Genomic DNA, 27,815 nt, shown 5'->3' with positions numbered 1-27,815 from the left:
TCTAGCGTTCCGAATGTGATATTTACGCACCGTGTTTTATATTGGAAGGTGCGACCGGAAGTGGTGTGATTATGTTTCGGATGCTCTGACACTGTACTGACACTGTATGGACACACAGCATCTGGGTCCCCAACCGAACTGACCGCCGCCGCGTATTGGAGGGGGGTTCGGTTGAACCGGTTTACCCTTTTAATTACCGGCGACTCTCCGTACAGTGCAGAGGTACGTTGTTGCTATGGAGCTGCCGCCATTCCTCGGCTAGCTCTGCTAGCCCGTCACCAGAGCCTCTGCGAGTTTAGCTACATCCGGTTCCTCGGCTAGCCTCTGGCTCGCCTCACTGACCGGTTCACCGAGCGTCATACTAACTTCAATATATGCGTGAATGGATTTTCACAACGTCATCAAGTTGCTTACGTTAAAGGCATGCGCTTAATTGTGTGGAGTTGAATGACTCTCGGTACAACACGTCCCCGATAGTCGAGTTTACCAGACTGTAAACGATAGTAGTTTGTACCGTAAAGTTGTGTGTGTGTCAGGACGGCGAATAACAGTTAGTGTTGTGTAGTAACAACGTTGTCATTACCGTAACGTCCCACAACTGGGCATTTTGATTCAACATCAGGAAGCACGGTGAGACTCTGCATAGCAAAGTGGTTTGTTGTATGCGAGTTATTTTGCTAACATTTGTGTAATTTAATATCCACACCCCCATCTACTCACACACACACACACGCACACACACATGCACACACACACAGCCATGTCTCCATCAGTGCCCCTGCAGGAGATGATCCGGGCTATCAGGTCAGCGAGGACGCAGTGTGAGGAGCGAGGAGTCATCCAGAGGGAGTGTGCAGCCATCCGGGCTCAGTTCAGACAAGCCGACAATGGGGGGCGATCTCACAACCTGGCCAAGCTGCTCTACGTGCACATGTTGGGCTACCCCGCTCACTTCGGTCAGGTGAGGGGCTTTTGCTAATGCCCGTCATGGGTTTGCTGTTGTGTTAAAGGGGCCAGCTGCGGGGGGGGGGTCCATGAAGCTTTGATGATATTAGGGATGTGAACTGCTCCGTTAAGTTCTCGTTGCATTTTTTTCAGACTTTCCGTTACATTAGAATACTTTAAATTGAGGTTAATTTCCCAGAGCAAAGTCTGCAGCATCGCAAACCCATGTCAAAGAAAGAAAGAAATAATAAATCCTTCTCGGCTCCGAGGGCTGCTCCTCTGAAGCTGACTTCCCCGTGGAGTGAGCAAAGGGCAGAACATTTCCCCGGTGCCGGTGTTATCGCCTGTGTCGGCCTTTCACGTTACTTGACATTTAAAGTGGATGTCGCTCCCCGTACTAGATGGAGTGTGTTCGGATGATAGCCAGCCCTCGCTACAGCGAGAAGCGCGTGGGATACCTCGGAGCCATGATGCTGCTGGATGAGAAGCAGGATGCGAGCCTGCTCATAACCAACTCCATTAAAAAGTAAGATAAACCCATTTAAAGGAATTCATATTTACATTTTCACTAATCCTTTATATTAAAGCCCTTAGCATTTATATACAGCTGAAGGGGAGCCCCAGCAATTTCACACATCATCTTCACCGCACAGAGAGTCTCGTAAACACACTGTCTCCAACCAAGCTGGTGGATAATTTGCATTGTGGGTAATGTAGGTATCTGGTTTGGACAAGGGAGAAATGTGTGAAATCTAAAAATAATCTCTGATTCTGATGCAGCGATTTGAATCCTTTAAAATAAGGAACTGTCCATCTGACAGTGCTGGAATGCAAAACTACTGTTAGTTTAACTGTATTCACTGTTCAGTATTCATTACATGTCAAGAAGTTTATTTCCTCACATAAAGCTTTTGCCGCAGGTGTATTTCCAATAATAAAGGTCTAATAACACAGTACAACAAACATATAAATGATCGTAATTGATCATTCCCTATTTTTGTATGCACAAGTTATGGCTCCTTCAGGTGAGGAGTTACAGTAGCCTTATATGGTCATACTTTACTATACTGTGTAATATTTAGTAAACATTAAGTGACATTTAGAAACATTTTACAAGCTATTTATTTACGTGTTGTAAATGCTAAATGAGTGGGCGGGGTCACATGTCACCAAGTGTTCTGTAATATGTGTGTCATGCTGTAAGACTACTACTGGTATTCCACTTAAGTCAGACAAAGTACAAAGAGAGGGACATTCGTTTCAGTGCCACATCCTTGTGCTCACCGTCGTCATGTCTGTGTGTGTTTTCCAGTGACCTATCTCACAGTAACCAGTATGTGCAGTCTCTGGCTCTGTGCACGCTGGCCTGTATGGGCTCAGCTGAGATGTGCAGAGATCTGGCACCAGAGATCGACAGGCTGCTGCGAGCCTCTAACTCCTACATAAAGAAGAAGGTGTTTGTATTTTTCCAGGAGCACGTAACCATATTCACATCACTTCCGCTGAGATTGTCCCTAGACACGTAGAAGAGAGGGGTGTTTACTGATGTAATTTATATGGTGCAACAACAAGTTAAAATCTATTAAGCCTGTGCTTACCGCAGGCCTTATTTCAGGTATCGAACTGAAAAAACATTCTGAAAGACTTTGAGACAGGGGATTCTGTTAGAGCTATTGAGGGAGCTGCGTCCAGCAGATGCTGGACGGGCTGTAATAAAGTGCCTCCAACTTGTCCCCGTCGCATACGATCATGAGAAACACTTGTTATTGCCACAGGATTGTTATTGTAAGTGTGTGGCAACTTTAAGCAAAGGCTCTTACAGATAAATATAACGTGTTTCTTACCTTTCTCGATGTACCAGTGACTGTTCTGATGAAGTGTTCCACTGCTCCGCCAGGCTGCGCTTTGTGCTGTTCACATCGTGAGAAAAGTCCATGAGCTGGGGGAGCTTTTTGTGCCCGCCGCTCGCTCCCTCCTCTCGGAGAAGAACCACGGTAAGTGGACATACATGGCCCCCACCTGTGAGCCCACCTTTCTCACACACACACACACACACACACACACACACACACACACACACACCGATTACCACCACTCTTCTCATTTGGCCCCAAGGTGTGTTGCACGGCGCCGTGGTGCTCATCATTGAGCTGTGTGAGCAGAATCCGGAGACCCTGGAGCGGTTCAGAAAGGTACGGCTAAACACACACACACACACACACACACACACGGGCGTGTGCATCTGATGAGTGAGGTGTCTCTGCGTGTATGATGTTGTGTGCTTTCAGACAGTGCCAGATCTGGTGCAGATCATGAAAGGTCTGGTCCTTTCAGGTTATTCCCCAGAGCACGACGTGGCGGGAATCAGCGACCCCTTCCTGCAGGTCAGTCTGGACCCGTGGGATCAAATCGCTGCATCGTATCGCACCATAATTTTGTTAAACAAAGCTGAATGCAATAAAACTTCAATAATATCAGACATCTTGTCTGCTGTAATGCATCATCTTTCTGAATCTGCTGCAACAATCAACCAATTTGATTTAATCTTCATGCAAACCACTTTCAAACACTCAAGATATGTTGACCTTTTCTTGTTTTAAATGGGTATGTATTGCTTATGAATTGTTTATATTGTACTTGCGTTCAGTTCACACAAACTTTTACGTTAATAAACCTGTGAGCCTTCCAACTCTGCGCCCACAGGTGCGCATCTTGAGGCTGCTGAGAATCCTCGGCCGCAACAACGAGGGAGCCAGTGACTCTATGAACGACTTGCTAGCTCAGGTATAATGTTTCCTTTTCACAACAACTGAATATGTTCTTTATTTTGATGTTCTTTTTAGTTATTTTAGGTCAAAATCAAGTTTTTCATCGCTGAAACAGAGTAATAGAATTTCCAATTTCTATTGATGTAACCTTTCTGTATATGTTTGTTTCATTATTTAGCTATCATGGGTATCCTTGCTCATGCTGATTTCTCCCACATTCTGCACAAACAAACATGTGTAACAAATCACTTGCCAGAATTTCTCCTTTGGAAAGATTTACCTGGAACTCAGAGTGAAAATCAGCAAATCTTAAAGCTTCAATCACTTCTGCAGCAGCCCCAAAAATTCTTTAGTCCCCGTTACAAATGAAGGCGTGCGTGTGCGATGCCGTACAGGTGGCGACCAACACCGACAGCACAAAGACGGTGGGCAACGCCGTGCTGTATGAGACGGTTCTCACGGTGCTGGACATCAAGTCGGAGAGCGGCCTCAGGGTGAGAGACCAGCAGCACTTCTCTCTGTGGTTAACAAGGTTACCTGGCTGCTGCCTCAATGCACACCTGTCTTCACTTGTGCTGCAGGTTCTGGCCGTGAACATCCTGGGAAGATTCCTCCTGAACAATGACAGGAACATTCGGTTGGTGCTGCTTTTTTTTCCTCCTGCGTCTCTTTCCCTTGACACCTCATCCCTCAATCCTCTCCTCCTCCCCGCCGGGCTCCTTTGACCTCTTTTCATTCCACGAGGCTGAGAGAGAGTGAGAGACCTCCCCAGCAGGCTGTTATCAGTCTGAGCCCACTAATCACTTTTCCTGGAGCCGTTCCTCTAAACTGTCGCTCTGTAAATGCGGATCTCGCAATTTTGGGGGGAGGGTGTATGTCATTATTCATCGGGCAGTGTGTAGATTGCAGGTTCCTCCGGGTTTTGACTTGCTGTTGTTTCTTGGAATCGGTGTTGTGGGGCTGGATGAGCTGGTGTGTTTTTTCTTTTTACCTGCAGGGCCCCGAGTGTGTCTGTGGCTGTTTGACAGTAACCTGACTGGTTTTAATCCTGCGAGAGCTGCCTGATAGATAACATCTCCCCTGTGCATACATGAATATTTGAACAGTCCGCGAGACATTTCAAGTGGAAAGATGAATTATTTATCTCTGAAAGTAGAAAACGTTTACACAGTTCCGACAGTTGCTCGTCATTTTGTTGTTACTGTTTATATTCTGCCATGCTTAACACTCTGAATCAAACTAACCGCAGTGATTTCAGCTCCTCACTGCCCTTCACAACATGACACCTTCCACATCCGCCTCCTATGTGCGTGTGCAGGTACATCGCCATGACGTCTCTTCAAAAGATTGTTGGCACGGACCACAATGCAGTGCAGCGCCACCGGGGAACCATAGTGGACTGCCTGAAGGACCAGGACGCGTCCGTCAAGCGGTAACTTCTTCCTTTTAACTCATCATACTTCTAAATAAAGCGTGAGCTTGTTACGATGAAGCAGCATTAGGACAAAACTAATGCAGCAGCCTTTGTTGTTTCTTTTGTAAAAGATCTCTTGTCTCCTGTCATAATCGATACACTTTGATGTCAACTGCATGTCAAATTCAAAGCCCTGCATGATGCCGTGAAAACATAAAGCACAAGTTTGATTTCATGCTTGCAAATGCTTAGCTGCACACTTTCACATAATCACCTGCCTGGCGATAATGTCGCTATTAAGGACAAAATCTGAAGATAGCTTCACACTGAGACCTCCACGGTTATTTCCAGCTCCACTAATCAGGAGGACAATAGAGCAATACTTAATTGATCGCTATGGGTAGGTTCTCCTCACATGGTTCTCAGAAAGTCTACACATCCAACGGCAACCTGCGGCCACTAACAGGTCAGTGGGTTGCTCAAGAGCTCGACCGCAGACGGGCTTCTATAACATGGGAGCGTTCAGCGGACGTGGATAGATGCAGAGAGATTTAACGTTTTGTGAACCCACGGAACTGCACCGTCCCGTCTGTTGAGCCCACACCGACCCTGGCTGCGTCTGTACAGGCAGAGCAGCAGTCTAAATTTAGATCTTGAAGTGAAAGGCAAATAGCAACAGGCTCACAGCTGTAGCGGCCTCGTCTTAAAGGGCCGGGACGTAGCCTACACTCAGACCAGAACCTCCAACATTAACCCTCCTTTGCCATCTCTCCAGCCGCGCGTTGGAGCTGTCCCTGGCGCTGGTGTCTGCCTCCAACATCCGCTCCATGATGAAGGAGCTGCTCCTCTTCCTCTCCTCCTGCCCCCCTGAGCTCAGGGCGCACGCCGCCAGCGGCATCTTCAACGCCGCCGAGAGGTGAGCGACGCTGACGCCACAGCGTGCACGCACAGCCATGCATGCATGGGAGGGCACATGGGCTCACATGCACGCAAATACATTCGATGTGACGCAACTGTTTGAAGTGTTCTAAGAGGATAAGAAAAAGGTCTCTGTGCTTGTGTGTGTGTGTGGCTCCATGTCCCTCTCTCTGTCTTCGCTCTGTCTCTTTAAGTGGCCCTGAGACAATGATTAGTCCTGTGTTTCTGCTCTACACACTTTACTTCATTGCACTTTGTTTCTGTGGATGGATTTGCAGATGTATTTGTGCGCGTGTGTGTGTGTTTGTCAGTCTGACTCAACGTTAAGCACCACTGAGAGTGTGTGTGTGTGTGTGTGTCTCTGTCTCTGTCAGGTATGCTCCCTCCCAGCGCTGGCACATTGACACCATGCTGCATGTCCTCATCACGGTAAATACCGCTTCGCCCCCCCCCCCCCACGACTCACTGTAGGTTGTATCCTGCCGTCATGAACGTGGGTTAGCGTAGCTATGCTGTGAGACACCTTACTGCATTCATATGGACAACGTATTTAGGGGTGAAATGCCCCTGCTCCTGAAGGCCTTTTAGCCTGTGCTAATGCCTCCATTTGTTACCCCCCCCCCCCCTTTTCATTTTGTGCTCCACTAGATTAAGGGAAAAACTGATATTGGTGTAAGAGCTAATGCTATGGGTAATCCTTTTAACTGACGGACGGAGTGTATCGAGAGGGCAACGGAGGAGATGTGGCCAAAAGCTTAAACCATGTCAATGAATGTTCTTTATAATGTAAACAAACTGTGAAGGAAGCCTCCGAGTGAGGTCATTGTGTCGGGAAGGAAATGTAGGGCGACCCTAATACTTGGGCCAGCTGTCTAGCTAATGGAGTATTGTGTGTGTGTGTGTGTGTGTGTGTGTGTGTGTGTGTGTGTGCACGTGTTTTATTCACTGTGATTTCCACTCTGCCAGGCAGGGGGCGACGTGAGGGACGAGACTGTGCCCAACTTGATCCAGCTCATCACCAACGCCTCCGAGCTGCACTGTTACACCGTCCACAAGCTGTACCGCGCTCTGCTCTTGGACATCTCTCAGGTGTGTGTGTGTGTGTGTGTGTGTGTGTGTGTGTGTGTGTGTCTCAGCACATAGAAGTTTAAGGAAGATCAGTTTGTTGGTCAAAAAATAAAAACTTCTGGTCATTCACTGATCACTCCCTGATCATTAAAGGCTATCTTTAAATGTACCCTAACTTTGTTTTTCCCTGAGAGGCAGCTTGTGTCCTGATGCGACCAGGTTTATTTTTGGAACACAGTCGAGCGAGCAGCCCATGTGCTCATCTGCAGTGTCGTGCAGTTTCTGTCGTCCCGCTGACCACCCGGCCAATCCCTTTTTTTCCTAGTTGTGTGAGTCTAACATTTTTGTCTGCAGCAATCGCTGGTGCAGGTGGCGTGCTGGTGCATTGGAGAGTACGGAGACCTGCTGCTAAAAGGAGATTGTCAGGAGACTGAGCCTGTTCAGGTACCAACACAGTTTCATAGAATTATTCAATATCAAACACGTGACGGTCCAAATACCGATGGAACAATTAGATGCTGCGGTCCCTCTAAAATGCAGGGGATGAATCATCGGCTAAATGAACACTTGTGTCCTGAGTTGTGGTTTAATAAAAATAACAGATAAATGAACATGTAGTGACGCCGTCTCTCGTTCAGGTCACCGAGGATGACGCCCTGGACGCCTTGGAAACGGTTCTACAGTCGCACATGTCGTCGCCGGCAACCAGAGGCTTCGCTCTCACCGCCACCATGAAACTGAGCACGCGCATCACTGATAACGTGGAGTAAGAAAACACCAGCGTATAAGGCTGAAAGCTCAGGACCAGGCCGCTGTGGCCGGTTTAAAGCCAGATGTATTCATTTCATTTTAGTGTGGGTCTCTCATACGAGTTTCAGCCGAGATTCGTGTCTCAGAATTTCCCTAACTGCTTGTCTCCCCCCCTCCTGCCAGTCGCATCAGAAGCATCGTCAGCATCTATGGCAGCTGTATAGATGTGGAGCTCCAGCAGAGGGCAGTTGAATACAATGCGCTGTTCAGAAAATATGACCACATGAGGTATGCAATGAAGCGATCAACTGGACTCATATATTGTGTTTCTGTTTTGGTAGAGCTGTTTTTGTGTACGTCGTGATCTGTCTACAAATGATGGTGGTAGCAGGTCCTTTGGTTTGTGGACATAATGGGCTGAGAGGTTCCCTCTCTCTGCAGGGCAGCAGTGCTGGAGAGGATGCCTGTGATCGAGAAGAACTCCCCGGGTCACACCAACGGGGAGTCGACCGGGGAGGCCGTCAAGGACGTCCCGACAGCCAAAATGAAGCAGGGAGAGCCACTGCTGCTCCAGCAGCCCGCTAACCAGGTACGCCATGTTGTGTGACTGCGGCCTAGTGAAGACCGGTCTGACCACCCTGTCTAGGTTTGCCATCTCCATATCTGTGTCCGACCTCTTCTCGCCGGAAGACCAATTGATTTGCAGGATTCCCCCAATAACTTTTCAAGCATCATGAATTCAGGCTCCCAGCTGTGTTATGGGATTAATGATTATGAAGCAGTGCATCAGCACCTCTCCTCTGGCAAAACTCTAGTTCGCTAAGTGCTGGCTTAAAACTGAAAGCCTCTGGACCTGGTTCAGTGTACCGGCCTCGTGTTTTCTCAGCTACCCGTTTCGCAATAACATGGAACTGTTTCCCTCGCAGCTTACTCCCAGTAGAGAACCAGTGAATGCAGAATACCGAAAAGAAACTACATCCTGTTGCAAGTTGCCATATGCAAGCCAACATGCTTTTCTAGCTATTCTGACCCTCATTTCCTTGCACTGCAGATATATGAGCAAAAAGATCAAAGTTCAAGGCACTGTGTTTTTTCTAGTTTACCGTTCAGAGATGCGTGTATTCAAATACTGTTCCCACAGCCTTAGTGTCCTTTCAGCATTCGGTTTGAATATGCAGAGCAATGTGTTCTCATTTCCTCCCCCTGTGTGTGTGTGTGTGTGTGTGTGTTTTCCAGGTGTGTGACCTCTTGGACCTCCTGGGAGGTTCTGAGGAGACTCTGCAGCCCGGCCCAGCAGTCGATTGTTTAGTGTCCGGCCTGTCCGTTCACGCAGCCGGCACTGCCGGAGGAGACCTCCTGGATCTGCTGGGAGGGTTTGAGCCTGCAGAGCTCTCACCAGGTGAGCCCCTCAGCGTGACACACACACACACACACACACACTAGTTTAGGCCGACAGAGACCACAAAGAGGAAATGATTTTGAAGATGAAACAAAGTTTGTTCACTGCATCAAGTTCACTGCATAGATAATCTCCTGAAATATACCCAGTGATTGATTTTATTGGTTAATTTAAACTAATTCACTACTTTGAAACGCTTGTTTTTCCACAGCTCCCCAAGTGCTGGCGTACGACAAAGGGGGCGTGACTCTCACACTTAGCTGTGAGAAGCAGTCCGACACGGGCCTGACCGTCACACTAACGGCCTCCAACTCCAGCGACTCAGACCTCAGCAGCTTCACCCTGCAGGCGGCGGTGCCCAAGGTCCGCCTCACTTCCTGTGGCAAAACACGCCGACGACTTTCACACGTCAGAAATAGACGCGCGCATGTTTGACAGGAGGCGAGTTGTACAGACGTCAGACAGGACCACAGCCACTTCACAGCAACCGATGTTTCCGTTTAACGAGTGTTAACTGGCGACGCCTAGTCGAACGCGTCAGCGGTGGCTCATTCCGCTTATGTGGGTGTGTATTTAAAACCGATGGAAGGCTTTACTGAAGAACCACAAGTTCTCCAGGCGTTTCCAACACAAACCGAGACACGTCTGTAGCTACAAGCTATTCAACATGTTAACTTGCACTGGACAGGTCAGACAAGGCTTGTGTTCTTAGCGTCCGTTTCGACCTATGTGTATGTATGTGTGTATATATGTGTGTGTATATATATTATATATATATAATATACATATACACACACACACATATACGGCTTAATTCATTTTATCCACTCACTTAAGCACAGATCTGTAAAGTCCATTTGTTTATCCCCTCACACAACTTGACAAGCTCTTTACAGACTAAAAGGGTCTATAGGTTTTCTCACCAGCTCACAAAAGCAAACAAGCATTTACTGAAAGAATCCTGCAGCTCGTGGCAGAATATCATTTATTTTAATTAAACTTTAGTAGCAGAGTGCACATCAGTGCAGCAACAGGCGTGAACAGCATGCATGGACGGGTTGTGGTGCTTCAAACTTCAACGTTCCATTTGATTCCCCTCCCCCCAGAGTGTCCAGTTACACATGAAGGCTCCCAGTGGGGACTCTCTTCCTGCCAGAGGCACAGCTAAGGTGACCCAGATGGTGGTCCTCAACAACCCAAACAAGGTGGGTTACACACACACACACACACACACACACACACACACACATGTTTCTGGAGTAAAGGATGGATACATTTGGGAAATTGGAACACAAGTCTCTTTACACTTCGTAATTGGCAAAAACTCATTAACTAGAGTGTGCGTGGCGCCCCGTCCTCGTTGAAGCAGAGTCAGTTCTAGCCGCATCGCATCACTAAATCCTCGTCCCTCCTCCAGGTGAACCTGAAGATGAGGGTCCGTGTGTCTTACACGCGCCAAGGATCGCCCTTCCAGGACACAGTCCAGATCGACTCCTTTCCGGGACTCGATGCTGCCGGCCAATGACGGCAGACATTCACTCCGACGGGACTATGGCGACAGTCTGTGGATGAGTAGCCACGCGTCACCCCTCCCTCTCTGATGGAAAGCTCTTTGCTTTCACACCCTTGACACTGCTGCCTCTGAAAGACCTGATTTTGTTTCTACGGCTGAATAAGACTTTTCCCCTGCTCTCCAGTCCCAATTGTAAATGTGACTGATAGTGTAATTCAATACTGCACGAGTTTGGAATATTCCCCTTATAATATACTAAAAAAAGTCAATTAGTTTTTTGCCCGAAGGTAATTTTTTCCTTTACAAACCTACTCCAGTTGCAGTTGTTTCACCTCATGGGTTTGTAGTGTTACATGACTGCTCTGTCAGTGCGCATCACTAGATGCTCGGTCCTCCTGTAGCACTCCTGTTTATTCCCTTTTTAAAGGAGAGTCCTTTACTGAACATTTGCCTTTACCAACCTTACCTTGTTGACAAGCAGCTAATCACTTACTAATGAGCCATTACAATTAGAAAATGCTCCGACCCGGAACAATTGACTTCACCAGGAAACGCCGTGACAGGAATTTGAGATTGACTAAAGCAGGATCTTAAACACAACCTCATGTGTTGCATCTTTTTCGTCCTGCCTCATTCAGCCGAACTCTCCGGATTAGTTTTCCTGTGCCTTTCATCCCCTCAAGCCCTGAGGTTCCCACGCCCCCATGTACAAAACAAAAGCAACTCCATTTAATTTTAGAAATGTTTTTGAACACTAGCAATGTAGGAATAGAAACATGTCTCCATTATTACCATTTAAGCATGCCTTTGCCTCCCACTATCCCCATCTACTGTTTACAAAGGGTCTGGAGTGATTTTATCTTCTGAAGATTGTGTTTAGTGATACAAGATGTATATTTCAGATTAGTACGCAAGCACAATTAGATAAGATTCTTTCCAAGGACGTAATACACACCGTTGTCAGATGGGACACTGCGTCGCCTCAGTAACCCGACGGCTCGGCCCGTGATTACGAGCGCCTGCTAAAAACCCTCCTGGATGTCGGCCATGGTGCTCTAAACGGATGCTTGTCTCTACCACTACCTTAACTAACAAGGTGTATTCAATCAGTTATGTCAATTGTCTTAATCTTCTGTTTCGCCTCCTTTTCTAAATAAATCAAAATTCACTTTTTAGAATCCTCAGCAGCATTTTGTGTGCGTTTGTGTGTTGGAGAACAAAGCTTCACTCAATTTCAGTATTTATTCACAAACAAATAGACCACAGAGTGTCTCAATTGGCATGGGGGCCTGCATCAACTCAGAAAGACACTGTGGGTTTACAAAAAAAACATCTACAAAAGGAATTAGAACGTCCTTTTTTTCTTAATTTTTGTTGTTTTTTTCTCTGCGACGGTCAGGGAGCGTGTGATTTCAAATCTCGGCACTCAGCTGGCCCCAACAGCGACTCATGACAACAAGGAGCAGCGTGTGTCTGGCCTGCGCGGCCTCGAGCCGCCTCGTAGCGCCAACACAAGGTGGAGCACGGAGCCGCCCTGGATCTTGTAGTCTGCAGCAGTCTTCTCATCGTTCCTGAGTGAGAGAAAGAGATGGATGACAAACTGCATCTTGCAGCAACTACGGAGCAAAAGTGTTGGCCATGTAGGGGAACTCACATCTGTTTGCCGCTGTAGATGAGTCTCTGTTGCTGTGGGGGGATTCCTTCCTTCTCCTCCACCCTTTCTTTAATTCGCTCCACCTTCATTTACACAAAGAAAGATGACTTAGAGAGGATACGGTGCCTTTAGAGTCAACAGCACCTTTTACCATCTAATAGCGATAATTTCTCACCTTGTCTGTCGGCTCAATGTCGATCTCTATTTCTTTTCCTGTGAGAGTCTGAAACAAAATTACACAATCATGTAGTTTGGTGTCTGAACACATGAGAAAGAAGAATTCACGAGAAAAAAACGGCCGTGTCCTTTTTTATTTGTGTTGGGTCACATCATTTTATGTAACACTATATCAGGGGGGAGAGTGAAATAAACCAACAGTACGAACCCAGTATCTCGTTAAAGGTCTGGTTTCGTGAGACCAGACACCCACATATAATGTCTAGTAATATCCTCACAGTGGGCGACTTGGATTCAGAAAATGATCGGCAGTTCTCTCCCTGTGAGCATTTTTTGAAAAGTCTATTCGTAGACGTTCACGTATAGACCAGTTTTCAACAGGATTCATAATATCGGTGGTAAAATTACAAATGTGGACGTACTTTCTTTTTAAACATCTAAAATACTGATATAGCACAAAGTAGAGGACGAAATATTACCGTAAACAAATCTCGTTGAAATGTGGTCTGAACATAGACGTATTTTCAACGTCTACGAATAGACAGTCTTTTTCTGGTCTTTTCAATCAAAAGACGTCGCGGCATAAAACAAGCTACGTGTAAATTAGGATATAATAAATGACCCCCTCTCGGTATAAACTAAATTAACGTTTTCGAGCCGGTGACTGGCGTTAGCAAACAGCAGCTGGGAGGAAGCGGAGACGCGCTAGCGTGGAGCAAACTATGGCCTTACCTTAACTTTGATCAGCATCTTGAATAACTAATTCAATACAATTCCAAATTATATGAAATGTCTCTGTTGACAAAAACACTAGACGTATCGGCGTTTTACAACCTGCTCTTCTCCGGCTGACTCTCACGTACTTCCTGTGTTCACAGCTAACCCCTCCGGGCATGACAGCGTCCAACCGAACGAAAAGATGGTTCCGGCCTTACGCAGAAATAGCGAAACGAGCTATAATAAGTCACAGAAGCTTTCATGTGGACACAAATATTTACATCATTGACTTATCAAAAAATATCAATATCTGATCAAGTGGCAAGCTATAAAAAATGAAATTTGAACTCCAATAGACCTAAAAGTTCTTGGATCATTATAAGGTTTAAATATTTGAATGGTGCAGTTGATCTAGGTGGTTAAAATTCACATTATTTTATGTCTAATATAGCTAACTTATGAAGCAAGTAACAACCAATTCAAATAATACATACTAATAACAATATTTTCCTCTGAATACATTGCATAATAGAGGTGTAGACTAAAATGAGTGCATGTATATATAAATGTTTTTAATTGCTATATGATCAAATTCACCTAACGTGAGTTACATTTGTCCAAAATGAATATTCTACAGTAGAAATGGAACTGTGAGAACATACAGAAACTCCACAGTATAAGTTGACGCTGACCAACTGACACCTCGCTCTCACACAGGTGTTAATCATTCAACTCATTTGACAGGAAGTATACAAATAGTGTCCGTTCCGCCAAGCTCAGGACAATTCAGTCATGGTGGCTATTCTGTGCCTAGGTGTGATACTCTTGGTGGCCTACGCAAAAGCTGTTGCTAGTTCAGGTATTCTTTGCGCGTAAAAATGTGTCAACCTTCCGGTAGTTGTTCATGAATTAAAACGTGAATCATGTTGTTTGTTTGCAGACATCAAAGTTGTCTGTGGAAAAGACTTCATAAGAATCAAATGGAAGATCAGTGCGGAGTTGGTGCCGAATGCCGCCCGTCTCTTCCTTGGAACCTGCATGGCTACTACTTTGAATGTGCTGCCTAGTGGAGAGGGGGAAGTCTACTTCAACCAAAAATTAGCTGACTGCCAATTTCAAAGATTGGTAATTCAAAAGCTCTATTCAACTAAAATTCCTGCCTCTCAAATGTCTCAATGAGCTGTCTTCCTACAGATAACACGAAAATATGTCACCTTCGCAAACGAGATGACTTACAGGCCAGAGCCGAGGTCCAAACCAGCTGCCTTTGTGCATGCCGTCCAGTGTGTTTATTTAAGGTGGCAGTATCTTTACTTTATTACTGAATAAAATTCCACTTTTAAATGCTGCAACGTTTAAGTTGAAAAATTTCTCCTGTTCTAATTCAGACCCCCAGGAATAGTTCCATCTTCCCTGAACCCTGGATACGGTGTTTCTGAAGGCCGAGGCAATCTAGTGTTCCACATGGCTCTGCTCGACGGTGAGTTCTGGTACTACAAAATGCTGACTTGGTCCACTCGCAGGGCCGCTCTCAACTTTATAGTTTCCCTACAGAGAAGCTATCAAGCGTAGCAAAGTCCAATGTTATCACCCTGGGTGCTCTACTGCCAATCTGGGCAACAGTGGAGCAGAAGTCCCATCAACCCTTGCTGTTGCTCATGGAGGAATGCGTGGCGACCTCTACACCAGAGCTGCATGCTGGTAGCGCCGTACACCCCATCATAGGCAATAAAGGGTGGGGAGCATGGAGTTAGTCTTTTTTTTTTTTTTTTCTTTAATGACTTTTCTAGGTTTAAAGACTTGCTGCTAATCTGCAACATTTACATTTCTTCAGGTGTCTTCTGGAAAGCATGACTGAGAACTCTCTGTTCCTTCCTCGCTACCAGACGTCTGCAGTGACCCTTGTCCTGCAAGCCTTCCAGTTGGGTCACGGAGAGGAGGTGAGTGTTGAAACTGCCATAAGGAATGTTTTTAGTAAATTCATATTTTGTAACTTAATCTTTGCAGTGTCATGTGCTCCTCAGGTGTACATTCATTGTAAACTGGTCGCATGGGATCCTGACGCTCTTGATGAAACTAATAAAGCCTGCCATTATAAGAAGGAAAGTATGAGGTAATGACTTTAAAATAAAGATTACCTCTTGCATTTAAAACTGCTAATCAGAGGAGAAAATGTTAATCCATTTAATTGACTTACCAGCTTTATCCATCTGAACTTTAATAGTCAACTCCCTGCTGATACAATGCCCCTCCACGATTGTGCCTTTTCTAGGTGGGAACTGCTCGACGACCCCTCGAACAGCTCCATCTGTAGTTGCTGTGACTCCACCTGTGCATCCCGCTTCAAAAGAGGAGTTGAACTGGGTATCACTATTCTGCCAAACCTGATGTTTGATATACCTCATTCTAAAATATAATTTTTTTTTCATCAGAAATTTTAACCTTTCATTTGTCAGACCACGGCTTCAGTCACTTTTCTGTGTTGGGACCCCTGATCATAATGGATCCGTCTGACTCAAAGGCCAACATGTCTATGGAGTCTGTGCCTGCCCCTTGAGCCATAAAAATGTAAGGTCTTTGTTTGGAAACTGGAACTTTGGCTTAAACTAAAGGACTAAATCTCTGTTCTCTCTAGGAGTCCCAGTCCAAACTGACGCAGACTTGGTGGTCCTGCTTGACAAACAGATGGCTGTGGCCTCGGCCAATGTGACAGTACACTTTACATGATCTCAGCTTGAACTGTTTGCAGATTGTCAAATGTCATCATAAACAGTGTATACAAATAAACCAGTTGCAAACCCTACTCAGAATCTCTACTTTTTTTTTTTTTTTTCCCTGTGTCATCACACGATAAAATGGTACTGACTAAGGTTACTGCAGATGTCCTGATGTGGCAAACGTCATCTTGGACACATGCGTCTTATAATTATGGTCCATACCCTACATTTGGTTTGCTACAACAGGTCATTTAGCTGACTCTTTTATCCATTTTTGCCCACGGAGCAATTGGGGGTTAGGTGTCTTTTCTCAGGGACACTTCGACGTGGGGCAGCCGGGGCTCAAACCACCAACCCTGCAGTTCCTGGTGCCCCCTCTACCCCTGCGCCACGACAACCCCACCTAGCTCTTGCAAGATGCCCAACTCTCAATGAATTTTGATTTTAGGCTCAAGTATCCGTTTTCCCTCTCATACTTAAGTCAGACCTTTCTTCATGAAGTACTCTAGAGTATTTAGCAACTGATTTTGAACACACTCTTCCTCAAACTAAATACCTGTTACTTCCTTCAGCGCTTAGTGTATTGTATCAGAAATTTCAATAGATAATTCACAAACCTGAAACGACCCCACTCTACATTGTCAGATTTAGGCCTCTTTAATCTGCAGGTGTTTTCTAAATTTGGTGTCATTAGATATATCAATTCCTATGAGAATTACTTGGTTTGGGTCTTATTTTAAACTTTGTTAGTAACGAGGTTACTTTGTGGCTGTTCACGCTTAAGTTACTCTACAATGAAATTCATAGTTTTCTATGATTTCCTTTCACATAGCTGCAGTACTGAAACAGTAAAAAAGATAAGTGTGATACATGTTTAAATGTATATGTGAAGTCTTTTATGTGTCAAGAGAAAATCTTTCCGCCAAATAAAACACCTGCTCTCGTGCAGCTGATCAAGCTCCATCTAAGTGAAACACATCTGTGTAATGAGCTGCAATCGGTCCGATGGCCTCTGCACCTGAGACTGTTGACACACACCAGGTGAAAGAGGTTTTCTTGGTGAATGTTCCCCGGTAACAAGGAATAAAAACTCTCACAGTGCCAGGAGCAAGCATCCAGTCATGATGGCTTTCTTTTGGCAACGAGCAGTGGTTTTGAGCCTGGCTGCTGCCATGTTGGTCTATGCAGGTAATGATGTAACAAAGTGGTGGATGAAGGTATGTGATTTGATTCCTCAGAAAGAACGAGTTTGAGTTCCTTGTGTTTTTCCCCTTTCCAGACATGAAGCTGGACTGCAGGCCCGACTCGGTGACGGTGGTGTGGACAGAGGGCCGATCCCAGGCTGATCTCTCGCTCTTCCGTCTGGGAAGCTGCTTCCCCACCAGCTTCTCGGCCACCCAGGCTGTTTTCAGAGTGGATCTCAATGACTGTAACTTCAGGAGACTTGTGCGTAGAACCTTCTTTAATATAACCCTTCAAACCGCGGGTCTGTTTCTTGCGGCTCATTGACATTCGTCTCTCTAAGGTAACTGGTGATTACTTGATGTACAGCAATGACCTGACCTACGGTTCTTCTGACTCTCAATCTCCGGCCTTCACTCATCCTGTTGTCTGTGCCTTTGCAAGGTGGGTGTTTATTCTACCACATTGACTGTTTAGTAAAATGGCAGCAGTTGCTTAATTGGTTTGCTTTTTTTGTTGCAGGCCGAAAGACTGGTACCCCATGATTTATGACCCTGTGTTCAGTACACACGGTGTGGGTCATCTAGTGTTCCACATTGGCCTCATGAATGGTGGGTTTAAAGTAAGACCGTACTGTATATGGTGGTTCTTAGGGTGATGTGTAACAGAATGACACTCCTTTACTGCTGTAGATGACTTCTCGGGCCCCGCTGAGTCCACTACCTTCGCTCTAGGCTCTTTTATCCCAATCATGGCCAGCGTGTCACAGAAAACCCATCAGCCCTTGCTTCTGCTTCTTGAGGAATGCGTAGCAGCGACCACACCGGAGCTGCAGCCCGACAGCCCTTCGTACCCGATAATCGGCAATAAGGGGTAATCGTGTATCACCCAATTATTCTTTTCATGACGTCCAGAACTTGAATGTGAAACCTCACTTTATTTTCTCCACTTCCAGATGTCTTGTGGACAGCAGGATGTCTGGCTCCAAATTTGAACCAAGGCAGAAGTCATCAGAGCTCCAACTATCCCTTCAGGCTTTTAGGTTTGGTCTTGGTCAAGAGGTAACAGTAAATTGTGCAGGTTTTAGTTTCAGGGCTTTATTGTCAAAACTTGAAGCCAACTCTGCTTTACAACCTCCGTCCTCAGGTGTTCATCCACTGTAAACTTGTGGCTTGGGACCCCAACGGTCTTGACAGCACCAAGAAGGCCTGCCACTACGTCAAAGAGCATGGGTAACAACGTCTAAATGATCGATTATTTGTTTGGTCAGTATAGTACTGCTATGCTGGCGACTAATTGAGTGCCTCTTCTCAATCATGAACTCAGCTGGGAGCTGCTGGACAACTACGCATACAGCACTCTCTGTGACTGCTGTGACTCTGACTGCAAGTCCAGGAGGACCAGGAGTATAGAATCAGGTACTTTACTTCTGACATGTTAACTTTGTCTAGTTTTGATGTGAACTTGAACTGTTTTCAAACAGGGACTCGTGGAGTGGCACAAAAAGCAGTCCTTGGACCACTTACCATTACTGATGCGACTTCTTGAAGTTCTCTTAGGGTAATTTTCATTCCACATTGTGCTAAACATTTATCCTTTTAAACAACGTAACACTTTCTTGTATTCAACAGGACTGGATTCATGTTGCAACTTCACTCCGAATTGTATATTTATTTGGACTCTTCAAGGCGTAATGCTCTTTCCTGTTCAGATTCTAATGAAGTCATTAAAGATGTAACTTTTATGCTCATGTCCGTGTCTTTAATGGTTGACATTATTATTTTTTAATTTGATAATCGCTTGCTCTCAGCCGACGTGTTTGACATGCTATCTGTTCAGCAACTTGCTACAGAATGGGTTTAACCTAGACTTTTATAGACCGCTGAATAATTCTCCAACTATTTATATAAACCCGACTTGAAGGATATATTTCACTACCTGTCCTGGAGTACAAGAATATCATGTCTTAAACGGTGCAGTGAATTTTTATATCTTTGATTAAAATCTTTTTTTTTTTAATGAGTCCTATCCTTCAACCTATGGCTTTTTCACCTTGATGTTATCCCTGCACTTGATCCAGGTAGTTGTAGGCCTTTGAAATCCCTGACTATAGTGACCACTAATTTATTGGAAAAGCTCAGTAAGATTTCATACTGACTGCGATGTTAACCAGTCTTTAACAGTTTGTTAGCTAATCGTCTTGCTTTCTTGGAAACAATGTGGGGTTTGCAAATTGTGCCTCCTTTGCTCTTTTAGTTTATATTACTGGGCAGTAGTTTCCAAACTGGGGGAAAACATAGGGTTGGTGATGAAGCCACAACCCCGAACACACAGCCATGGTAAATAAGAACCAAGCGAAACAGACCGGACTTGACATTGTTTTTTTTAACCACAGCCCCCCCCCGAGCGCGTCAGAAGTTGCAAACGGATCAGCACATTGGCGTGGGAGACGTGCAGCATCAGAAAGACACTAAGCGACAAACTGTTTGAAAAACTTCCTGTTAAGTGTTTTTGCACTCTTCCAACTTCATTTTTAATTAAATTTATTTTGCTTTTCCACTGAAGTTTTAATGTAAACAAGGTGTTGGTACATTATATTAAATCACTTTATAAAGTTTATGCAGTTCATTTAAAACAATGGAACAATGCTATTTGGGAGACTGTTTGAGGGCGATCTCACAATGTCACATCCTCAAAGGAAGCTCAGACAAAAAGTTTTAACCACTGGTAATGTATTCTTTTACGATTTTGTTCGTGGATGACTGTTTTCTCTAATTCAAATTGTAATTATGGATGCTGATACTTTAGTTGCCTATGCTACACGGTTCAAATTAAACCGACTTCGAATATAAAGGATTTATTTTTTGTGGCAGAAAATCATACCATAATGTATCAAATTCTAATTGAATCCGTGGTTGCCTTGTGATTTCTACAAAATACCAGAGATCGTGAGTTTAAATTGAAGTAAACATTGTGTTAGTAGAAAACTCCACTAATCTACTGGAATTATAAAGGTTAGACATATTTTCCAGCTTCTCTGAAAAGACTTCTCGTCCCCCAGACTTGCTATCCCATCGAAGTCAAAGCTCTTTTCTGCTTCTCTAGTCCAGAAATTGCAGATTCACACGTGTGACATCGATACTTTTCAAATATGTGTTTTTACAGGATACTTTAGGTGAGGGGAGAATTCCTGATCACTTTAGAGACTACTTCCAAACCAATTCAGAGGTTGACTTGTATCTAACTCTGCAATCTTCAGATCTCCTCCAAAAGCACCTATGAGCAGAGGTCAAATATCAATACGATTTTGGGGAAACAAATTCTGTAAAAGCTTTTCCCACATGACCAAAACATGTTCCTTGAATAAAACATCCCATCAAGTGTTGAACATTAATTGCTGGTTTGTATTTGTCATGTAATCCTCTTTTATGGTTTCTTGCCATACTCACAAGCCCTTATTCTGCTTTATCTCACAAGCATATTATACTCCAACACATTTACATGAACATTCTTTGTAAAGAGTGCTATTATTGTCATCTATCACATCGCTTAGAAATATTTCAGGTCATCATAGCTTATGAGTATTCATTTCATATTCTGTAGAATATTGTGATATTTAAATATTGTTTAGGTTTAAAATAAGCCGAGTAGGTTTTCTGCCTGGGAATTTATTTTATCTTTAGTACGCTTGTTTATTAAATTGTGTAAATAGATACAACTCTAAATGTATCTACACAAACATTAAAATCACCCACAATAAATACTTATTTGCCTTCAAGTTAACAACTGAGAAAATTCCACAAGACAGTCCACATATTCCGTACAAATGGGTGATTGTGTTTGATGTGCAGTCAAATGTACCACATTACATTACATTACAGGTCATTTAGCAGACGCTTTTATCCAAAGCGACTTACATTACACTTTAAACCCATGGCTTATTCACATTATTTGCCTGGGGAGCAATTAGGGGTTAGGTGTCTTGCTCAGGGACACTTCGACATGGAACATGGGGCAGCCTGGACTCAAACCACCAACCTTGTGCTTCCCAGCACACCTTCTCTAACCCCTGCGCCACGACGACCCCCCCATCTATGAAGAGGGCAGTTTCTGCAGGTGGAAAGTCAGTAGCTGTCCCACCTTGAATCCGTTCCATCACAGGCCTCCCTTGGTTTAACACAATGGCCAATTCCTCTGCTGGGTTGAAACCTGGTGCTGGTGCTGGTGCCCCCCCTAGTGCCAGACAAATGAGCCTTCTTCTTAACTGCTAAAATCAGTTTCAATAAAATATGTGGGCAGGCATCTTGTAAGTAATTTCTACACCATTTGCAAACTGTTAAGACCAGCTTGCAAAATGATTTTATATTTTATCGTGACCTGTTGGCAGGATATTTTTTCTCCAGTCTTGTTTGTTCTGTATGAACATTATTTGTAGAAAGATATTTGACAATGCTTATAGAGAACTTTCCTGTAAGTAGACAGTTTCAAATCCTTCCGCATTCAGTCGGTCTGCAATTGTTTGCCAGGCCTTTTCTCTGTTTAATTACAGCTGCAGTTTTGCACATTATATGCTTCACCTCCTCATAAGTTTCCATGATCAGTTGCTGCTCAGCGGGTTAACGATATGCAGCGAGCGTCTTCTCCATTTCTTCTCCATCTGTGATCGATACCGTGTGCACCTGGATTGATTTAGCTTCACCTTCTCATCGTGGCTTGGCAAACGTGCAACCGATAAAGCTGCGACGAGCGGATCACACTAAGTCAAGCGGCGCCTTTTCACTTATCCTGGATTTTTTATTGTACTTTTGTGCAATACCCCCCCGGAATCAGGAAACATTTATTACCAAAATATGTCAGACATACAAGGAATTTGACTTGGCGATTGGTGCAGCAGACAGTTATACAAAGGACAACAAGACAGATAAGACGACATAGTGCAAGAGGTATAAAATAAAATACAATGCTATGGGTTAGTATATAAGGATATGTGTTAGTTTAAAAATAAAGGAATAATAGTTTTTAAAAAAAAGAACAGAAAGTGACACGGGAAAGGGACAAGTGTATGTGCATGTGGAGTGTGAAGGGAGTGACCGGTGGGATGACTGAGTCAGTCAGTGGGAGACCCGGCTCTGTTGATGAGCCCGACTGCTCACGTTGTTGTGTCAGTTGTTGGTTGTTATAGATAGTGGTAAGTAGTTTCAGGTTGTTTAGTTACGTTGCACTATGAAACATTTTAAGATTGTTTTATGCATAAAGAGAAAATCTTTCCACAAAACCTGCTCACGTGCAGCTGATCAAGCTCCATCTAAGTGAAACACATCTCTGTAATGAGCTGCAATCGGTCCGATGGCCTCTGCACCTGAGACTGTTGACACACACCAGGTGAAAGAGGTTTTCTTGATCAATGTTCCCTGTTACAAGGAATAAAAACCCCTCACAGTGCCAGGAGCAAGCATCCAGTCATGATGGCTTTCTTTTGGCAACGAGCAGTGGTTTTGAGCCTGGCTGCTGCCATGTTGGTCTATGCAGGTAATGATGTAACAAAGTGGTGGATGAAGGTATGTGATTTGATTCCTCAGAAAGAACGAGTTTGAGTTCCTTGTGTTTTTCCCCTTTCCAGACATGAAGCTGGACTGCAGGCCCGACTCGGTGACGGTGGTGTGGACAGAGGGCCGATCCCAGGCTGATCTCTCGCTCTTCCGTCTGGGAAGCTGCTTCCCCACCAGCTTCTCGGCCACCCAGGCTGTTTTCAGAGTGGATCTCAATGACTGTAACTTCAGGAGACTTGTGCGTAGAACCTTCTTTAATATAACCCTTCAAACCGCGGGTCTGTTTCTTGCGGCGCATTGACATTCGTCTCTCTAAGGTAACTGGTGATTACTTGATGTACAGCAATGACCTGACCTACGGTTCTTCTGACTCTCAATCTCCGGCCTTCACTCATCCTGTTGTCTGTGCCTTTGCAAGGTGGGTGTTTATTCTACCACATTGACTGTTTAGTAAAATGGCAGCAGTTGCTTAATTGGTTTGCTTTTTTTGTTGCAGGCCGAAAGACTGGTACCCCATGATTTATGACCCTGTGTTCAGTACACACGGTGTGGGTCATCTAGTGTTCCACATTGGCCTCATGAATGGTGGGTTTAAAGTAAGACCGTACTGTATATGGTGGTTCTTAGGGTGATGTGTAACAGAATGACACTCCTTTACTGCTGTAGATGACTTCTCGGGCCCCGCTGAGTCCACTACCTTCGCTCTAGGCTCTTTTATCCCAATCATGGCCAGCGTGTCACAGAAAACCCATCAGCCCTTGCTTCTGCTTCTTGAGGAATGCGTAGCAGCGACCACACCGGAGCTGCAGCCCGACAGCCCTTCGTACCCGATAATCGGCAATAAGGGGTAATCGTGTATCACCCAATTATTCTTTTCATGACGTCCAGAACTTGAATGTGAAACCTCACTTTATTTTCTCCACTTCCAGATGTCTTGTGGACAGCAGGATGTCTGGCTCCAAATTTGAACCAAGGCAGAAGTCATCAGAGCTCCAACTATCCCTTCAGGCTTTTAGGTTTGGTCTTGGTCAAGAGGTAACAGTAAATTGTGCAGGTTTTAGTTTCAGGGCTTTATTGTCAAAACTTGAAGCCAACTCTGCTTTACAACCTCCGTCCTCAGGTGTTCATCCACTGTAAACTTGTGGCTTGGGACCCCAACGGTCTTGACAGCACCAAGAAGGCCTGCCACTACGTCAAAGAGCATGGGTAACAACGTCTAAATGATCGATTATTTGTTTGGTCAGTATAGTACTGCTATGCTGGCGACTAATTGAGTGCCTCTTCTCAATCATGAACTCAGCTGGGAGCTGCTGGACAACTACGCATACAGCACTCTCTGTGACTGCTGTGACTCTGACTGCAAGTCCAGGAGGACCAGGAGTATAGAATCAGGTACTTTACTTCTGACATGTTAACTTTGTCTAGTTTTGATGTGAACTTGAACTGTTTTCAAACAGGGACTCGTGGAGTGGCACAAAAAGCAGTCCTTGGACCACTTACCATTACTGATGCGACTTCTTGAAGTTCTCTTAGGGTAATTTTCATTCCACATTGTGCTAAACATTTATCCTTTTAAACAACGTAACACTTTCTTGTATTCAACAGGACTGGATTCATGTTGCAACTTCACTCCGAATTGTATATTTATTTGGACTCTTCAAGGCGTAATGCTCTTTCCTGTTCAGATTCTAATGAAGTCATTAAAGATGTAACTTTTATGCTCATGTCCGTGTCTTTAATGGTTGACATTATTATTTTTTAATTTGATCATCGCTTGCTCTCAGCCGACGTGTTTGACATGCTATCTGTTCAGCAACTTGCTACAGAATGGGTTTAACCTAGACTTTTATAGACCGCTGAATAATTCTCCAACTATTTATATAAACCCGACTTGAAGGATATATTTCACTACCTGTCCTGGAGTACAAGAATATCATGTCTTAAACGGTGCAGTGAATTTTTATATCTTTGATTAAAATCTTTTTTTTTTTAATGAGTCCTATCCTTCAACCTATGGCTTTTTCACCTTGATGTTATCCCTGCACTTGATCCAGGTAGTTGTAGGCCTTTGAAATCCCTGACTATAGTGACCACTAATTTATTGGAAAAGCTCAGTAAGATTTCATACTGACTGCGATGTTAACCAGTCTTTAACAGTTTGTTAGCTAATCGTCTTGCTTTCTTGGAAACAATGTGGGGTTTGCAAATTGTGCCTCCTTTGCTCTTTTAGTTTATATTACTGGGCAGTAGTTTCCAAACTGGGGGAAAACATAGGGTTGGTGATGAAGCCACAACCCCGAACACACAGCCATGGTAAATAAGAACCAAGCGAAACAGACCGGACTTGACATTGTTTTTTTTAACCACAGCCCCCCCCCGAGCGCGTCAGAAGTTGCAAACGGATCAGCACATTGGCGTGGGAGACGTGCAGCATCAGAAAGACACTAAGCGACAAACTGTTTGAAAAACTTCCTGTTAAGTGTTTTTGCACTCTTCCAACTTCATTTTTAATTAAATTTATTTTGCTTTTCCACTGAAGTTTTAATGTAAACAAGGTGTTGGTACATTATATTAAATCACTTTATAAAGTTTATGCAGTTCATTTAAAACAATGGAACAATGCTATTTGGGAGACTGTTTGAGGGCGATCTCACAATGTCACATCCTCAAAGGAAGCTCAGACAAAAAGTTTTAACCACTGGTAATGTATTCTTTTACGATTTTGTTCGTGGATGACTGTTTTCTCTAATTCAAATTGTAATTATGGATGCTGATACTTTAGTTGCCTATGCTACACGGTTCAAATTAAACCGACTTCGAATATAAAGGATTTATTTTTTGTGGCAGAAAATCATACCATAATGTATCAAATTCTAATTGAATCCGTGGTTGCCTTGTGATTTCTACAAAATACCAGAGATCGTGAGTTTAAATTGAAGTAAACATTGTGTTAGTAGAAAACTCCACTAATCTACTGGAATTATAAAGGTTAGACATATTTTCCAGCTTCTCTGAAAAGACTTCTCGTCCCCCAGACTTGCTATCCCATCGAAGTCAAAGCTCTTTTCTGCTTCTCTAGTCCAGAAATTGCAGATTCACACGTGTGACATCGATACTTTTCAAATATGTGTTTTTACAGGATACTTTAGGTGAGGGGAGAATTCCTGATCACTTTAGAGACTACTTCCAAACCAATTCAGAGGTTGACTTGTATCTAACTCTGCAATCTTCAGATCTCCTCCAAAAGCACCTATGAGCAGAGGTCAAATATCAATACGATTTTGGGGAAACAAATTCTGTAAAAGCTTTTCCCACATGACCAAAACATGTTCCTTGAATAAAACATCCCATCAAGTGTTGAACATTAATTGCTGGTTTGTATTTGTCATGTAATCCTCTTTTATGGTTTCTTGCCATACTCACAAGCCCTTATTCTGCTTTATCTCACAAGCATATTATACTCCAACACATTTACATGAACATTCTTTGTAAAGAGTGCTATTATTGTCATCTATCACATCGCTTAGAAATATTTCAGGTCATCATAGCTTATGAGTATTCATTTCATATTCTGTAGAATATTGTGATATTTAAATATTGTTTAGGTTTAAAATAAGCCGAGTAGGTTTTCTGCCTGGGAATTTATTTTATCTTTAGTACGCTTGTTTATTAAATTGTGTAAATAGATACAACTCTAAATGTATCTACACAAACATTAAAATCACCCACAATAAATACTTATTTGCCTTCAAGTTAACAACTGAGAAAATTCCACAAGACAGTCCACATATTCCGTACAAATGGGTGATTGTGTTTGATGTGCAGTCAAATGTACCACATTACATTACATTACAGGTCATTTAGCAGACGCTTTTATCCAAAGCGACTTACATTACACTTTAAACCCATGGCTTATTCACATTATTTGCCTGGGGAGCAATTAGGGGTTAGGTGTCTTGCTCAGGGACACTTCGACATGGAACATGGGGCAGCCTGGACTCAAACCACCAACCTTGTGCTTCCCAGCACACCTTCTCTAACCCCTGCGCCACGACGACCCCCCCATCTATGAAGAGGGCAGTTTCTGCAGGTGGAAAGTCAGTAGCTGTCCCACCTTGAATCCGTTCCATCACAGGCCTCCCTTGGTTTAACACAATGGCCAATTCCTCTGCTGGGTTGAAACCTGGTGCTGGTGCTGGTGCCCCCCCTAGTGCCAGACAAATGAGCCTTCTTCTTAACTGCTAAAATCAGTTTCAATAAAATATGTGGGCAGGCATCTTGTAAGTAATTTCTACACCATTTGCAAACTGTTAAGACCAGCTTGCAAAATGATTTTATATTTTATCGTGACCTGTTGGCAGGATATTTTTTCTCCAGTCTTGTTTGTTCTGTATGAACATTATTTGTAGAAAGATATTTGACAATGCTTATAGAGAACTTTCCTGTAAGTAGACAGTTTCAAATCCTTCCGCATTCAGTCGGTCTGCAATTGTTTGCCAGGCCTTTTCTCTGTTTAATTACAGCTGCAGTTTTGCACATTATATGCTTCACCTCCTCATAAGTTTCCATGATCAGTTGCTGCTCAGCGGGTTAACGATATGCAGCGAGCGTCTTCTCCATTTCTTCTCCATCTGTGATCGATACCGTGTGCACCTGGATTGATTTAGCTTCACCTTCTCATCGTGGCTTGGCAAACGTGCAACCGATAAAGCTGCGACGAGCGGATCACACTAAGTCAAGCGGCGCCTTTTCACTTATCCTGGATTTTTTATTGTACTTTTGTGCAATACCCCCCCGGAATCAGGAAACATTTATTACCAAAATATGTCAGACATACAAGGAATTTGACTTGGCGATTGGTGCAGCAGACAGTTATACAAAGGACAACAAGACAGATAAGACGACATAGTGCAAGAGGTATAAAATAAAATACAATGCTATGGGTTAGTATATAAGGATATGTGTTAGTTTAAAAATAAAGGAATAATAGTTTTTAAAAAAAAGAACAGAAAGTGACACGGGAAAGGGACAAGTGTATGTGCAT

The 27,815-nt window shown here is 43.9% G+C and overlaps 5 protein-coding genes across 6 annotated transcripts; 4 read left to right on the top strand and 1 right to left on the bottom strand.

Annotated features, from left to right (window-relative positions):
* Positions 1 to 36: 36 nt before the first annotated feature.
* On the top strand, positions 37 to 11,959 carry ap1g2 (adaptor related protein complex 1 subunit gamma 2). Of its 2 annotated transcripts, none has more exons than XM_040171233.2 (22): positions 37 to 222; positions 759 to 961; positions 1,347 to 1,471; positions 2,258 to 2,399; positions 2,843 to 2,939; positions 3,061 to 3,137; positions 3,234 to 3,329; positions 3,649 to 3,729; positions 4,109 to 4,207; positions 4,295 to 4,350; positions 5,032 to 5,145; positions 5,903 to 6,043; positions 6,420 to 6,474; positions 7,012 to 7,134; positions 7,468 to 7,557; positions 7,752 to 7,879; positions 8,047 to 8,151; positions 8,305 to 8,452; positions 9,100 to 9,262; positions 9,474 to 9,625; positions 10,369 to 10,467; positions 10,680 to 11,959. In XM_040171233.2, exons 2-22 carry the CDS (start codon positions 761 to 763, stop codon positions 10,785 to 10,787), a joined length of 2,400 nt encoding a protein of 799 aa, XP_040027167.1. In that variant the 5' UTR covers positions 37 to 222; positions 759 to 760; the 3' UTR covers positions 10,788 to 11,959. The 2 variants fall into 2 exon arrangements, 1 of the variants encoding a protein (XP_040027167.1); XR_013467059.1 differs by having other exon boundaries at positions 40 to 222; positions 9,474 to 9,703.
* A 44-nt stretch (positions 11,960 to 12,003) lies between these two features.
* Positions 12,004 to 13,528, bottom strand: nedd8l (NEDD8 ubiquitin like modifier, like). The gene is made up of 4 exons (XM_040171235.2): positions 13,339 to 13,528; positions 12,605 to 12,652; positions 12,430 to 12,512; positions 12,004 to 12,346 (listed from the first exon to the last, which is right to left on the bottom strand). Exons 1-4 carry the CDS (start codon positions 13,354 to 13,356, stop codon positions 12,223 to 12,225), a joined length of 273 nt encoding a protein of 90 aa, XP_040027169.1. The 5' UTR covers positions 13,357 to 13,528; the 3' UTR covers positions 12,004 to 12,222.
* Positions 13,529 to 14,072: 544 nt separating this feature from the next.
* LOC120816053 (zona pellucida sperm-binding protein 3) lies at positions 14,073 to 16,126 on the top strand. The gene is made up of 10 exons (XM_040171303.2): positions 14,073 to 14,182; positions 14,264 to 14,448; positions 14,518 to 14,621; positions 14,712 to 14,803; positions 14,878 to 15,058; positions 15,158 to 15,263; positions 15,348 to 15,436; positions 15,596 to 15,687; positions 15,780 to 15,891; positions 15,959 to 16,126. The coding sequence occupies exons 1-9, from the start codon at positions 14,116 to 14,118 to the stop codon at positions 15,878 to 15,880; spliced, it is 1,017 nt and encodes a 338-aa protein (XP_040027237.2). The 5' UTR covers positions 14,073 to 14,115; the 3' UTR covers positions 15,881 to 15,891; positions 15,959 to 16,126.
* A 1,022-nt stretch (positions 16,127 to 17,148) lies between these two features.
* On the top strand, positions 17,149 to 18,966 carry LOC144405463 (zona pellucida sperm-binding protein 3-like). Its single transcript, XM_078098696.1, has 10 exons — positions 17,149 to 17,228; positions 17,320 to 17,486; positions 17,566 to 17,666; positions 17,745 to 17,833; positions 17,915 to 18,095; positions 18,178 to 18,283; positions 18,369 to 18,454; positions 18,549 to 18,640; positions 18,706 to 18,782; positions 18,854 to 18,966. The coding sequence occupies exons 1-9, from the start codon at positions 17,162 to 17,164 to the stop codon at positions 18,768 to 18,770; spliced, it is 954 nt and encodes a 317-aa protein (XP_077954822.1). The 5' UTR covers positions 17,149 to 17,161; the 3' UTR covers positions 18,771 to 18,782; positions 18,854 to 18,966.
* Positions 18,967 to 22,292: 3,326 nt separating this feature from the next.
* LOC120816052 (zona pellucida sperm-binding protein 3) lies at positions 22,293 to 24,489 on the top strand. Its single transcript, XM_040171302.2, has 11 exons — positions 22,293 to 22,410; positions 22,644 to 22,751; positions 22,843 to 23,009; positions 23,089 to 23,189; positions 23,268 to 23,356; positions 23,438 to 23,618; positions 23,701 to 23,806; positions 23,892 to 23,977; positions 24,072 to 24,163; positions 24,229 to 24,305; positions 24,377 to 24,489. Exons 2-10 carry the CDS (start codon positions 22,685 to 22,687, stop codon positions 24,291 to 24,293), a joined length of 954 nt encoding a protein of 317 aa, XP_040027236.2. The 5' UTR covers positions 22,293 to 22,410; positions 22,644 to 22,684; the 3' UTR covers positions 24,294 to 24,305; positions 24,377 to 24,489.
* Positions 24,490 to 27,815: the final 3,326 nt, after the last annotated feature.

Source organism: Gasterosteus aculeatus, chromosome 3 (assembly GCF_964276395.1).
Source record: "Gasterosteus aculeatus chromosome 3, fGasAcu3.hap1.1, whole genome shotgun sequence".
Lineage (NCBI taxonomy): Eukaryota > Metazoa > Chordata > Actinopteri > Perciformes > Gasterosteidae > Gasterosteus > Gasterosteus aculeatus.
The sequence above is the reverse complement of the archived record's forward strand: the minus strand, read 5'-3'. Positions and strand labels throughout refer to the sequence as shown.

Excerpts from the sequence above, each read along its gene's own strand:
- LOC120816053 (XM_040171303.2), top strand. The coding sequence starts at position 14,116 with ATGGTGGCTATTCTGTGCCTAGGTGTGATACTCTTGGTGGCCTACGCA. Across the intron at positions 14,622-14,711 it reads GTCCAGTGTGTTTATTTAAG|ACCCCCAGGAATAGTTCCAT; the intron begins GTGGCAGTATCT and ends GTTCTAATTCAG. Across the intron at positions 15,264-15,347 it reads AGTTGGGTCACGGAGAGGAG|GTGTACATTCATTGTAAACT; the intron begins GTGAGTGTTGAA and ends TGTGCTCCTCAG.
- LOC120816052 (XM_040171302.2), top strand. The coding sequence starts at position 22,685 with ATGATGGCTTTCTTTTGGCAACGAGCAGTGGTTTTGAGCCTGGCTGCT. Across the intron at positions 22,752-22,842 it reads TGCCATGTTGGTCTATGCAG|ACATGAAGCTGGACTGCAGG; the intron begins GTAATGATGTAA and ends TCCCCTTTCCAG. Across the intron at positions 23,010-23,088 it reads ACTGTAACTTCAGGAGACTT|GTAACTGGTGATTACTTGAT; the intron begins GTGCGTAGAACC and ends CGTCTCTCTAAG.
- ap1g2 (XM_040171233.2), top strand. The coding sequence starts at position 761 with ATGTCTCCATCAGTGCCCCTGCAGGAGATGATCCGGGCTATCAGGTCA. Across the intron at positions 4,208-4,294 it reads AGTCGGAGAGCGGCCTCAGG|GTTCTGGCCGTGAACATCCT; the intron begins GTGAGAGACCAG and ends CTTGTGCTGCAG. Across the intron at positions 4,351-5,031 it reads AACAATGACAGGAACATTCG|GTACATCGCCATGACGTCTC; the intron begins GTTGGTGCTGCT and ends GTGCGTGTGCAG.
- LOC144405463 (XM_078098696.1), top strand. The coding sequence starts at position 17,162 with ATGATGGCTTTCTTTTGGCAACGAGCAGTGGTTTTGAGCCTGGCTGCT. Across the intron at positions 17,834-17,914 it reads CCACATTGGCCTCATGAATG|ATGACTTCTCGGGCCCCGCT; the intron begins GTGGGTTTAAAG and ends TTACTGCTGTAG. Across the intron at positions 18,641-18,705 it reads GACCAGGAGTATAGAATCAG|GGACTCGTGGAGTGGCACAA; the intron begins GTACTTTACTTC and ends GTTTTCAAACAG.
- nedd8l (XM_040171235.2), bottom strand. Across the intron at positions 12,513-12,604 it reads ACATTGAGCCGACAGACAAG|GTGGAGCGAATTAAAGAAAG; the intron begins GTGAGAAATTAT and ends GTGTAAATGAAG. Across the intron at positions 12,347-12,429 it reads ATCTACAGCGGCAAACAGAT|GAACGATGAGAAGACTGCTG; the intron begins GTGAGTTCCCCT and ends TCTCTCACTCAG.